General features: G+C 37.2%; 1 protein-coding gene across 5 annotated transcripts in view; it reads left to right on the top strand.

The window, feature by feature from the left end:
• Nucleotides 1-14,569, top strand: part of LOC134754138 (FERM, ARHGEF and pleckstrin domain-containing protein 1) — a 201,076-nt gene that overhangs the window by 65,603 nt on the left and 120,904 nt on the right. For 4 of the 5 annotated variants that reach the window (XM_063690221.1, XM_063690218.1, XM_063690217.1 and 1 more), the window contains 2 exons: nt 921-947; nt 14,217-14,303. In XM_063690221.1, coding sequence (XP_063546291.1) covers nt 921-947; nt 14,217-14,303 — 114 coding nt within the window. The remainder of the gene's footprint in view (nt 1-920; nt 948-14,216; nt 14,304-14,569) is intronic. The other variant, XM_063690219.1, reaches the window with a different exon arrangement.

The raw sequence follows: 14,569 nt of genomic DNA, 5'->3' as shown, positions 1-14,569 counted from the left end.
AGCGCATCTTCTTATCTTACCTTTTATCAGATCAATTTGTTGAAAACAGACTCACTAAATTAGTAATGTTTGCTTTTCTGATGGACGTTTAGGTAAACGCGCGTAAAGCACTGATTTTGTCGCTCTTATTTGTAAATTTCGTAAAGTTTGGACTGCTAAACATGGTAATTTTGTATTACACATATCCTGTACTTGACGTTTATCAGACTACATTTTTATTATTATGACTTTGAAGTAGTGTAAATGACAGTTAGACAAAATCAATTTTCTCCAGAAATTACTTCAAAACCAGTGACAATTTCTCTGAAAATCGACTTAATTTCAACGTAATTTTGATACTTAAACAATCTACAACATTTGTTGAAACTATTCTTATACATCAATTTGTATAATTTACCACCATAAATTTTTGATGAATTTTTAAAAACTGCCCTTTCTTTTTTATATATTACCGGTGACGCACGCTTGCGACCTCATTATTAAAAGGCAAGATGAGAAGACGTGCTAATAGAAACCAATACTTGTTATTTAGATATTATGTAACAAAACATGTATAATTTCAACGACTAAATCTATCAATTTAAAATTTTTGCTCCAAAATCGACTACGGCCTCTTAAACAGAAATATACTTTCAGAGTTATTGAGGTACATTAATATCCGTGAGATCGCCTAATCCTCCGTCACAAGTTTCGCGCGGCGCGCCATATCTTTTGTTCCTTTCTAATTTCTTGGCTTTACGCCCCCTCTTAATAAATATTTCGCCAAACCACAGTTAGAAATGTTAATATATTGATTGAAATTCTCATGCAAGCTTTAAGCCGACCTTACTTGATTATTTTATTGTCATTTGGTCGACTTAACACGTTTTTCGTCAAATTGTACATTTTTTATGGCATATTTCGTTTTTTGTTTATTTCAGCTATCAAAACTGTACTGCAAGCAAATCGTAAGCGCATTTTTACTGAAAAGTGACCTTTTGTGTAAGACGTTCGCTAGCAAAAGAGTTTTCGTTTTTGATTGTATGTACTTAAAACAGTTTTCAAAATAGAATATACATTTACTTTAAATGTAAGAAGCCAACATACAATATTATACTTCGAAGCTCAAGTTCACCCAACACGAAACAGCTAATAATTATATTAAATATACAGACCGTTAACTCTCAGAATGACATTCGTTTTTCGGGTAAAATCGGAAGTAATCGCGTAATAGAAAATGACAGTGTCTCTGATTTAGTTGCAATCCAACACCCAAAGAGTGCAGTCGTTTTTCAAAAAGGAGGAGGTTATCATTCGACCGGTTTTTTTTTCTTTTCTTTTTTTGTATGTATGTTAGTAGTTACCTCGTAACTCCGTCATTGGTGAACCGATTTGGAAAATTGGTTTTTTGTTTGAATGTGTATAGTCCCAAGTTGGTCCCGTTTTTGTCAAAACCCAGTTCTGATGATGGGATCCATGAGGAATCCAGGGAACTCCTCGAAACTTATAGGCATTTTTATAGTGATTTTTGTATTATCATTAATAAATCAAGTATTTACGTTCAGAAAAAGTGACATTTAATGAAGTGTAACTGCTGATGACGATCAAAACGAAACTCTTTAACGATGCATAGTTCACTTTGGCGATTTGTCCTCTTCGTTATGTTTACTAAGCCGGTAAGATATATAATAAAGAACATTTTTATAAAGGTTTAGTCTGATCCATCAGATTTCATTGGGGATTGAGGGAACTCCTCAAATATTATAAGCATACATACAGCGATTTTTGTATTTTCATCAACAAACTAAGCATTAGCAATTCAAAAGGGCCATTTGATAAAGTGGAACTGCTGATGAAGACCAGAACGGAACTCTTTAACGGTGCATAATTCGCTTGAGCGATTTGTCCTCTTCGTTAAGTTTACTAAGCCAGTAAGATTTGTAAAAATCATTTTTATGAAGGTTTAGTCTGATGATGGATTCCATGAGGGATTGAGGGAACTCCTGAAATATTATAAGCATACATACAGCGATTTTTGTATTTTTATCAATAAACTAAGCATTAACATTTAAATAGTGCCATTTGACAAAGTAGACTTGAAAAAATTTGAACTAAAAAGTAGAAAATAAAACATTTTTAATAAAAAAGAAAAACCGACTTCAAAAAGGATAAAATAAAACAATATTATTCCTTTTCTATGTGCTAGCAACGGATACGTTTGAAGTCGGTGCCAAGCCAATCAGTGATATGTGTATGTATGAGTATGACTAATATTTGAGGAGTTTCAATACTCATTATATAATGGTTCTTTCTTTCTTGTCAAACTACACCAGGGTTGGCATTCGATTTGAAGGTGTTGATGCTTTAAAAAATTGGCTTGGCACACTCAAAGCAATGTAGAATCAAACGATTTCAATAAAAATATCACAATTATTTACGCAAATTAACAAAACATTATTTGTAAAATTATCCGCCCAAATTACGTAGGTAGGTAGGAGTCTGAGGTCAGCCATTTTTAAACTTCTTCTTAATTTAGCTGCATAACAATCATGTTAGGGATACCAGATGAAAATATCATAATTTTATGGGTAATTTTGACCTCGAAGTTTTTTCGTACTTCTAATTCCAAAAAATAAATAAACAAATGTTGTGAAGATTAAATGTGGTGTACATTAATTGGTGTGATTGCGATTTGTGATTACTTTAAATTAAAACCCATAATACATTTTATTTTACGTTTTATTTACTAAACATGTTTAGTTTTGTACCACCTGCGCGAATTATAGGATTGGCTGTACCATGAATCTAGTATAACTGGATCGGTCATGAGGGGTGGGGGAAAATGACCGAACGGGATAGTCCTATGTATCTTTCAGTAGGAGTAGCAGAGAAAGCGCTGTTATTGTTTGTCCTTGTCATAGCTTCACTTTTCCACCGCTGCCACAACCGAGGTTGTGGCAAACAAATAAGTACGTGACATGTCATGTTTGTTCGTTGCTGGTTTAATTATCGTTGTTTTGTATGAAATTGTGCTTTCTCTTATGAAATATAGTGATGGTTAGCGTTTTGAATGCTTGAACTTTGATAAAATACTGGTGAATTGTCCTGTAATCGGCTGTAATAGCCGGTCTGGGCAAAAATATGAGATCATAACCTTTCACACGTAAGTACGGTATTTTACACCTTCCTCTTAACGCAATATGTGAGAATAACATCGTAAAATTACGTTACACTCAAAGCAATGTAGAATCAAACGATTACAATAAAAATATCACAATTATTTACGCAAATTAACAAAACATTATTTTCTTCTTAATTAAGCTGCATAACAATCATGTTAGGGATACCAGATAAAAATATCATAATTTTATGGGTAATTTTGACCTCGAAGTTTTTTCGTACTTCTAATTCCAAAAAATAAATAAACAAATGTTGTGAAGATTAAATGTGGTGTACATTAATTGGTGTGATTGCGATTTGTGATTTCTTTAAATTAAAACCCATAATACATTTTATTTTACGTTTTATTTACTATACATGTTTAGTTTTGTACCACCTGCGCGAATTATAGGCGGTATTTCATTGTTTATACGCCTAAAAAGAACGGCCCATTGACATTTTATTTAACAATTTTTTAATACCGTCAAACAAGCTAACTTTGCCTCCAGGGTAATCGCCCCAACGTGATATCAAATATTGGGGTAATTTTTACCAATATGGTATCCCCACGTTTATGACGTCATCTATGTCTATCCCTTACGGGCGCACGCGTATAGCTTGTCTATGTAATGCTAGGTCTATGGTCGTAGCGCAAAAATAATAAAATTTTCGTTCCGCTTTATGAAACCCCAAAGTAATATACAAAAAACACAATGAAAAAAAAAATCAAACCATTTTACACAAACAGAACAGAACAGAATAAAATGAGATACGGAATTTAACACGAAAAAAATCAACAAGTTAACAAGCTGCAGCAACGAAAAAAAAACACATTCCAAGTATATAAGAAAAACTGTAGATTATGCAAATGCAAAACGCAGTTGACAGCTAAAATGTCATTACTCATCATAATCATAACGTCAATGTCATTGTTTTACATGTAGGATGTAGGATTTAATGTAGGATGTTCAGCGATTACTCCGAGACCCGTGGTCCGACTTGAACAATTCGTTTTTTGTTTGAAAGGAACTACCTCCAAGGTGATCACACATTAATCTGGTGCTGTTCTGATGATGGGATCCATGAGGAATTGAGGGAACTCCTCAATTTTTAAAGGCACATGATTTGGTTGTTTTCTTAAGAAAATGCTCAAGTTTCTTAAGCAAACAATCAAATCATGTGCCTTTAAAAATTGAAGAATTCCCTCAATTCCTCATGGATCCCATCATCAGAACAGCACCAGATTAATGTGGGATCACCTTGGAGGCAGTTCCTTTCATACAAAAAACAAATTGTTTGTTTTGATGATAGTGATATTGATTTTTCGTAATGTAGGATGTTCAGCGATTACTCCGAGACCCGTGGTTCGACTTGAACAATTCTTTTTTCGTTTGAAAGGAACTACCTCTAAGGTGGTCCCACAATAATCTGGTGCTGTTCTGATGATGGGATCCTTGAGGAATCGAGGGAACTCCTCAATTTTTAAAGGCACATGTATGGTGATTTGGGTGTTTTCTTAAGCAACTCGAGCATTTTCTCTCGAAAATCACCAATTTGATGAAGTGGAGCTGATGATGATGATTGTTTTGATGAAACTGATTTCAGCGATTACTCCGGCACCCATGATCCGATTTGAGTAATTCTTTTTCTGTTTGACAGAAGTTACCTCCAAGGTGTTTTCGTAACATTTTTGGTTTTGATCTGATGATGGAATTCGTGAGGAATTGAGGGAAATCTTAAATTTTTAAAGGCACGTGTATGGTGATTTCGGTATTTTCTAAAGTAACTCGGGCATTTCCTCCCTAAAACCACCAATTTGATGTAGTTAAACTGTAGCCTAACCACGAGTTTGACACTAAATATTCGCTAGCGTCTTCGTAACTTACTTTGTACACTAATATGCCAGTACGAGCGAGATGCATAAACAGTAAGTTACGCACACGATAGCGAATATATCAATGTCAAACTCGTGGTAAGGCTACTGATGATGAAGACCACTGACGAAATGTGGAACTTCCCTCGTATGTGTATTATGATTTTTGATGTAGGTAGTGTTGGAAACAACCAAAGAGACTGAGAGGTGAGGGGTAGGTGTGAGAGGTGAAGGTAGGGGTTATTAGTGTTTTGGGGGGTTTGAGGTTGGGGGTTGAGGGGAGGTGAGTTGATGGGTCGGGGACTGAGGGGTTGGGAGTTAAGGGATTGGGGGTTAGAGTCAGGAGTTAAGGGTTCTGGGGTTAGGGGTCGGGGAATGGCGGTTGAAGGGTTGGTGGTAGGGTCGAGGGGTTCAGTTATCGGGGGTTGATGTGCTGTGAGGTTGAGTGATCGGGGGGTTTGAGGGATTGGGTCAGTGGCGGGGCGGAGAATGGATTTACTGACAGGAATGATTTCCCAGACGGACTCGAGGAAAATTCTGATATGCGTTACCAACTGATATGTTTGAAGTCGGTGCCAAACCAAAAAGTAACAATACCAGTCAAAAATAATCAGCTTTATGTCTATAAATCCGATTACAACTGTACAAATATTATAAACGTGAAAGTATTTCTGTCTGCCTCTTTGTTACCTTTTCATGGCTAACCAACTGAACCGCTTTAGCTGAAATTTGGCATGAAGGTTCCTTGAATTGTTTTATATTTTGAAATGTAGTCCTCTGGATAAGCGACAGACAATAACTCAGTCTCAATCCCACACTTGCGTGCCATGGACTGTTCAAGAATTAGTAAGAAATGCTCTTTAAAAAATACGACAAATAAACGCATTATATTTACACTAATGTGCCGACAAGCATGGTACGAACTGCGCCAAGAAGGTTCAACCGTGTGTTCTGTTCTGAAGTGTGTTCTTAACAGAAAGTTCGTTTATTGTCGTCGTGTAACGCTGCCTCTTACATAGGCGAACACTCGCGAACGCGAAGTGAAGCGATGCGGCGCGTCGCGGCCGGCCCAAGGCGTTCGCGTTCGCAACGAGATTGCCCACGAAGGACACTTCTATAGGTAACAACTTCGCGTTCGCGTGTTGTTCCCCTACGTCGTACGCTGCGTTAGGCAATCCAACGTACATACTTATATAGTCTCATCTTTATCGAATTGCACCAAAATCACTATGAATATATGGTTCAAAATTTGGCTTGGCGCCGACTTCAAACATATCAGTTGATAACTTAAACAAGGAACCCTAAAAAGGATAATATTTTATTTATGTGAGTTAATAAGAAAGCAGAACAGCAGTATCACCTTCGCGTGTTACCGCCGATACCCGATGTATCTTTCTAAAATCCGAAGGTCATTCTCAGAGTTAACGGACTGTACGTGTGTGTATGTTAAATAACTAACGCTGTAACTTGTAATAACTTAACGTTAAAGGGGTGGCTTTTGTACCTTTCTTAGAATCTGACAATAATATCGATTATTTTCCGTGAGCATTAAACTTATAATAGTTATAATAGTACAGTAATATCACCTGAATACATTATAGATACTTGGAACTAAATTCGACTAATGAGCTTCCAAAGTTAGCTCCTCAATTAGATAAATCCTTGCACACTAGTACCATTTGATTTTATATATGTATAAACTAGAGCATAACTGTGAACAAGCAATGTATTCGAAGGCAATGAAGGCACCAAGTTTAGTGTTAATGTAAAGTTTAGGTTATGGGCAGTTAGGTAACTAAAGCCATGGTCTCTGTCTAGCGGAAGCCGCTCGACCCCAATTTCAAAGGAATACCGCAAATCAATGTACAGGTTAGCCGTTTGGCACACGCATACTAGAGGTCGAAACAAAATTTTTGACCCGCAGTTCCTAAAAAAAATTCGCTTGAGTGGTAAAACATTTTTTTTGTATGGAAAAAATATTTTTTTTTTCCAAAACCTATCGAGTGTGGTATCATACGAAAGGGCTTTTTGAGGCGATGCTAAAAATATATCACATCATTACATTTCGGGCATTTTCTTTTAATTAAAACAAAAAGAATTTTCGAAACATACCAAGTTTGGGCTCCTCCAAACACGATATGGCTGATTTTTTTTTGTACAATATACCACAAATGATACGTGATATCCTCATGTCTAACCCCAAGAAAGCAACTTTGAAAATAATAACATTAACATTTTTTTTTAATTTTTCAATTTTACAAAGTGACACAGTTCTACTTCAATACCTATTTCGCGAGACTTATGGAACTATACTGCAGATACGGTACATATTAATCATAAAATTATACGTAATATCCATATATCCAACGGGAAATACCTCTTTAACCCTTTAACTGCGCCTTTTCATCAGTTGGTATAATTTGTTTAGTTATTGACACAAAATATCAAGGTTGTATCCTGCAGCTACGATATACCTTACTGATTTTTTTTGTACAATATACCACAAATGATACGTAATATCTTGATATCGAACCCCAAGAAAGCAATTTTGAAAATAATATCATTAACAATTTTTTTTTAATTTTACAAATTGACACAGTTTTACTTCAATACCTATTTCACGAGACTTATGGAACTATACTGCAGATACGGTACATATTAATCATAAAATGATACGTAATATCCATATATCGAACGGGAAATACCTCTTTAACCCTTTAACTGCGCCTTTTCATCGGTTTGTATAGTTTTTGTTTTTGACACAAAATATCAAGATTGTATCTTTCAAATACGATACATGTACCTTAGTGATTTTTTTTGTACAATATACCATAAATAATACGTAATATCTTGATATCTAACCCCAAGACAGCAATTTTGAAAATAATTTCTTTGTTTTTTTTAAAAATATTTTTCATGTGTATAATTTTTCAACATTACAATATTGAGAAATTAAAAAAAAATCTTAATGAAGTTATTTTCAAAATTGCTTTCTTGGGGTTAGATAATAAGATATTACGTATCATTTGTGGTATATTGTACAAAGAAAAATCGATAGGGTACCAAAAATTAACAAACAAACTATACCAACTGATGAAAGGCGCAGTTAAAGGGTTAAAGAGGTATTTCCCGTTCGATATATGGATATTACGTATCATTTTATGATTAATATGTACCGTATCTGCAGTATAGTTCCATAAGTCTCGTGAAATAGGTATTGAAGTAGAACTGTCACTTTGTAAAATTGAAAAAAAAAAAAAATGTTAATGATATTATTTTCAAAATTGCTTTCTTGGAGTTAGACATAGGTTTTGGAATTTCTTTTCCATACAAAAAAAAAAATGTTTTACCAAAAAATTTCGCTGGGGGGGGGCCAGCGAAATTTTTTTAGGAACTTCGGGTCAAAAATTTTGCTTTGGCCTCTAGTATGTGTGTGCCAAACGGCTAACCTGTACATCGATTTGCGGTATTTTTATACGAACGGGTTAGACTAGTCGCACGAAAGCGTTATGGACGAGCGCGTTCCTTTGGTCTGACTTTGTAACGGCGTTGATGCCCTAGTTAAAAAGCACTTGAAGCTCTTGTATGTACTGAGTCTGGTTTTATTTTGAATATAACGATTTCATTTAACATTTATTTAAATTTAAAATCAATAACAAACTTTTGCCTGAGACCGTCTACAACTTTCATATTTTCTCCGTCTTATCACTTTTCTTTTTCTGTCTGGGTTTTACGTATGTTAGAAAGGAAGCATGGTTATTATGTACGTTCCTCGTCATTTAACTTTTTTGTTACTGTATTATAGTGTGTGTCGCACTCAGCAACAATCACTCAATGTCTCATTTTCAAACAATATTCGTTAGGATTACCGTCGGGCGCTTCCTCGGAAGTGTTCTATCTTATTCTGTAACATGTCCTAAATACTGTGTCGTCTCTCACTTTGCATGGACTAACCTATTTGTTTTGATAGTGGACAAAGTGCATAACTAACCCTTCATTGCATTTGAATGATGCACATGTAGGTGGATTTTTAAATGGGACCGGTACTGTATTTATCGCTGCCAAGGCCAAGCTTATTTATAACGATAATTGACCTGCTACTAGACGCTACAATGATCTTTCAACTCCTACCCGAATTCTTCAAGTTATATCTATCGACATTAAAAATGCAGTTGATGATAAACCCTTCATTTAATTTTTATGACATACGATCCCATTTCTGAAAGTTTAGACAGGAATTTTATTGATCATTTACTATCTCTTTTAAAAGGAGAAAAAAAAATTAGGTTTAAAAGATATATTTGAGCTACAGTAAAAGTCCGCCCCGTAAGCATAGTCCGTTTGCTATGGGGAAACAGTATGACATTTTGGGGTACAGCAATACCATTTGGTATGAATGTTGTACACGTCCACCTGAGCCCAAAACGCCCGGTAGCCAGCTTGAACTCCGCGTCAGGTGGGGGCAGGGGGGGTCAAAGTACAGAGCTCCCGGCGCTCAGAATTAAAATTCTGGCGGATTAGTTTGGACCTTTGGGTCAAGTTTAGTGTCGTTATTAGGTAACTAGATGATGCCCAATTCATTCCCCGTACCAGGTTTTTAGGGTTCCGTAGCAAAATATGACACAATACTTAAAATAATAAACTTTTGGTAGTAACGAAATGCAAACAAACCCTCATATTTTTATATTTTTGTATTAAACTTGATTTATAAAGCAATACTGTCCGAAAGCTCATTTAATGCAGTTTCTTAAAACATTAACAGTAAATATAAATTTGCCCATTTTCAATGAAAAATATAATATTGAAAGTACTTCGACGTTCGTCAGCGCAGCGTAGGGGACGGCAAAAAGACCATAGAAGATCCATAGCTTTCATAATATCTATAAATTAAAGTGTTTACAATAATATCATAATTATTATTTTATTATTTTTTACATTTTTTTATTTATTTTTTATTATTCTCTTTATTTATACTTCTTCATTAGGCATTTTATAACACAGAACTATATTAAGATAGAAGGAAAGAGTGTATGTACCTCGCGTGGCGAAATGACGACCCGGTGGCTCCATTGCTCGCCGCGAACTTCAGTCTGCTCCCGATCGATGTCTGCTTGCGACGTCAGGTTTTAAAAACAAAATGGTTTCTTGCGCAATAATTAACTGTTCAAACACTATATTGTCTTCGGTTACCGCGATAGTTACTCATGAAATAAAACTATGAAAACACATCCCTGGGGATGTATTATAAATTCAATATACGCGATATAATCCGTTTTCATAGTTTTCCGTTTCATGTTCAAACACTACCAAAGTTGGAGCTCTTGATGGAGGTATTTCCTTTCATCGGTAAGTACAATTTGTCCTTAAATATCTGTTATTAATTATAAAACTATTTATTTTATTATTTTAATCAAAACAGTAGCGGGTGATTGTGTGCCAACGCTAGCTTTCCATTGCGGCTTAAATTTGACGAGCCAGACTTGGCGTGCGTTCAAAACCAGCGATGTAAAAATAAGCTATTCAAGCTGTCGAGTCACGTTCAAGGTCGATTTCTCATTTTTTCTGTCAAAAGTAAGAATAGTGCTGTACACTGCGATTTTCTTACTCGATTATTAAAATCGATTTTGAAAACAGACGAAATGATAATTACGTTCATATATTATTATGCAGCTATATAATGTACGTACGTAGTGCAAAGCAAATATTATTAACAAACAGGTGGCGGTGCATAGAATCGGTGCCGTGTTCTAATCGATCTGTGAATCGATGCTTTTGAATCGTTTTCGCGCGGCTTATGTTTCTCATCACTAAATTACGCTCGTGACGTCGAAGTACTTACGCAAAATGTTACCCGCTCGGTCTCCCTACAAATTGCTGAACTCTTTCCTTCTATCTTGATATAGTTCTGTGTTTTATAAAATGAATATAAAAGTAAAATATAAAAACGCTTACAAAATAATAAAAAATACATATAAACACATTATAAAAAATCTAACGTGCCGCCAGCACCGGGGCAGGGCCCAAGCTGCCGGTGGTCAGGGCCGCAGAGTGAGGAACCGACGTACTATACGCGCCGTGTCCAAAATTACCGCCTTCTGCCCCTTCTGACCCTTGATCCAACCACCTAGCGAGTCTCTCTAGGTGTTGGTCGAGACTCGTCGCTATGAGACCGTTCGCTGACACGACTATCGCAACAATGATCGTCGAGTCAACATCCCACATGGCGGTAATCTCGTGAGCCAAGCCTAGGTATTATTCGTCATGATAACTTCGTCCGCAATTGAACAGGTAAAACCCTCGGTTTCTCCGAAGAGGTCCCCGAATCGTAGCCAGTTCACCGATGCGGGCAGGTCTACATCGAGTCTCATAACGGTCTTGCTCACGTATCACGTATAGCTGCTTATCCTTCCATACCGCCTTGCGGTCGTCGGTGCTTAGTACTACAGGTTTGTGCCAGTTCTCGTTTGCCAAGGAGAGCGGCGTGAGGTCCCTGTCTGCTGCCACCACATCACGATGCATCCCACACACTTGTTGAAGAAATAATTCCTGAGATTACGGTTGAAGAGATTTTTGACGTTTAAAAAGCCTCCACATTTCCGTGGGATGTACAATCTCATAACAGACGAACACGAGCGTGGGTGCAGCATACGGTGTGCGGTGAGTAGCTGTCGGACCCTCCGATCCAGGGCATCCAGCTCTATATAGTATGCCAAAGGAGTATGTGGGTAGGGGTATTACCCAGGCGTTGAAGGCGCGCACTTTGTTGCCTCCTGACAAAATACTGTTAAGGACTTTTGTGAGCCGACTGAAAAAGCTCTCCTTCACCGACCGTCTAATACCCTCGTCCTCAATACCCAAAGACTGTGACATACCGAGGTATTTATAGGTTTCTGATTCAGAGATAGACCTGAAAGCTGAGACATTGTCTCAGAAAGTTGTAAATTTGTTGGATTTATAACCTTTCTCCGCTGTACATGTATAACCGCACATTTTTCGACACCAAACTTCATGTTGATGGCACTACTGAAGACTTCGGTAGTTTTCAGTAGCTCCAATAAGTCTTTGCTATTTGGTGAAAGTAAGTGAAGGGATTCAGAGCTAGGCAGAACCACAGGGGACACAAACTGTCGCCCTGAGAGATTCCTCGCTCAATCCTTATAAAATCCTGCGGGCCAGGGCGGTCATCATTCATTTATTTATTAATAATTAAGACAATAGTTATTTGTACAACAAGAGAGGAAAGTTGTATTTCTTGCGAGTGTCTATTTTGAGTCCCGAGAAAGCGAAAGATACTATAATTGAATCACGAGCGAAGCGAGTGATTCTAAGTTAGAATCTTGAGCGTAGCGAGGGACTCAAAAACACGAGATGTAAAATAACTTTGCTCTCGTGTTGCACACTGTTGTATATGTATGCAACTACACATGCATGTGTGTGTGTGGCTGCGCCCACGACCCATCTCTTACGTCAATAAAGTAGTGTGCTATAAACCAACGCTCGCATAACTTGTCTACTACGGCCGTGGATGTCGTGCTAACCATGGGATATACCTCGAGCCATTTACTATAAGTATCTACGATTACTAAATACGTATGTCCATATAGCGGGCCGAGGAAATCAATGTGTAACCTTTCAAAACAACGCGCAGTCTGGGGCCACGGTACAGGGGGCGCGCGGGGCGGGGACGGCCGCAACTGCTGGCACACCTCACACGAACCCAAAAACAACTCCAAAGCCCTGTCAATATTATATCACACACATAATTTTTTACCTCAGTAATGAGAACATATTAAAGATAAAAATGTATTTCGAATTACACAGAATAAAAAAAAAGTATGAAGTGGCAGTTCAAGGCCTTCAGTTTCACTAAATTAAAAAGCTACTGTTTCACTCCCTGGAGTGAGGAAAGTCGCACTTTCCTCACTCCAGGGAGTGACGAAAGTAGGCTTGTTCGAGCTGCTGAGGAGAAAATGTATTGTAAGGTGAATTGTATCTTTTCGCGGATTAGCAAAGAAATATTTTTTTCTACTCGAGTATAATCTGTGTATTACAACTTCTCACACAACACTACAACCTTACTCTTTTCAACGTTGTATAGTCTATGGCACTTCCGACTCAAGCATAAGAATTTTATCGATACGGTTTAGTCAATTATAAAAATTTTGAAAATGGAACTTCATACATTTTGATAAAATATTTCTTGTTTAAGGAGACTCGATTCAAAGCAAATTAGCCTACTTAAACACGCTGCTGCGTCGCTCAGCTTTGTGATTGGTTGGCCAACAAAAACATTTTATTTTATGTTGTAGTAGAAACAATTGCTTCATAAGTCAGAAACGTGCATGTGACACCCTTTACATAGCAACATTCATACCCTACGAAAACCGCATAGCGTTGCTTGTTAGTCTCCATGGGCTACGGTGGCCAAAATCGAGAAAAAAACTGTCTTAAAATTGAATTTAGCGCGGAGCAGGTACCAGGGCCTCATGAGTTACGAGGAGGTGTCGTTGACCAATGTCGGCGGCCCGGGCGCGTACGAGTAAGAAGGTATCGCGGGCTGCGGCAGCTCGCGTATCCTGTATACTTTTGGTTTGTTTACCTATATGATTCTACTAGTTGAAAGTGTTATTTTTTTGTCTCATAGAAAAAGTATTGTATACAATAGTGATCAAGCTTTTCAATCTCGTACCTGAGCGCCGGGAGCTCTGTACTTTGACCCCCCCCGTCCCCGTCCCCCACCAGACGAGGAGTTCAAGCTGGCTACCGGGCGTTTTGGGCTTAGGTGGACGTGTATAACATTCGTACCAAATGGCATTGCTGTACCCCAAAATGTATACCTCTCCATACTAGCATGCCCCATAGCAAACGAACTAGCACAGTTCCGCGTAGAAGGAATAGATCACGTAACCCTCATTGACCCATTTAAAAATCTTAAAATCTTGAAATGTAGTAATTTGAGATTTGCCCTATATTAACGGCGACCGTTTTTGCCATTTGAGCGATTTTGTTATTAATTTGGTCAAACATTATAAAGCACTTATTACATATTTATTATGTATCAGATTGGTATTAAGGGGTACAAGGCACTCATTATGTAAATATGTAATAATGTAATATCTTGACTAGTAAAACGACAATTTTTACTAATAAATAAATCAAATACATTTGTTTTCTTTTGTTATCTTTGCGATTTCCATATCCGCAGGGGGCTCCCGAACTAGTGACCCGTGCAGAGGTCAATCATCATCCTACGGAGGATTCGCCTCTGCCTCTTCGGACGACGACACCGTTGGTCAGTAAAATTCGATTGTGTATAGGTAAACTAAGAAGAATATAACTATCCACTTCTACAAAGTACCTTAAGCCAGAAACATTATTCTCCTTTAACCTCTCGTATGAATAGCTAGCCCGCTAGCCGCTATTATAATAGCTGGAATGTGGATAAATGCAGTAAGTATTGAATTCTATTTTTTTTATTAGAGCTCTATACCTACTAATTTGGATCCGGGTTCCGGCATACGAAAGGTTAATAGGTAAACGTAAAATTAGTGTAGGGTG

Source organism: Cydia strobilella, chromosome Z (genome assembly GCF_947568885.1).
Source record: "Cydia strobilella chromosome Z, ilCydStro3.1, whole genome shotgun sequence".
Lineage (NCBI taxonomy): Eukaryota > Metazoa > Arthropoda > Insecta > Lepidoptera > Tortricidae > Cydia > Cydia strobilella.
Note: the sequence above shows the minus strand (reverse complement) of the source record. Positions and strands in the feature narration are given on the sequence as shown.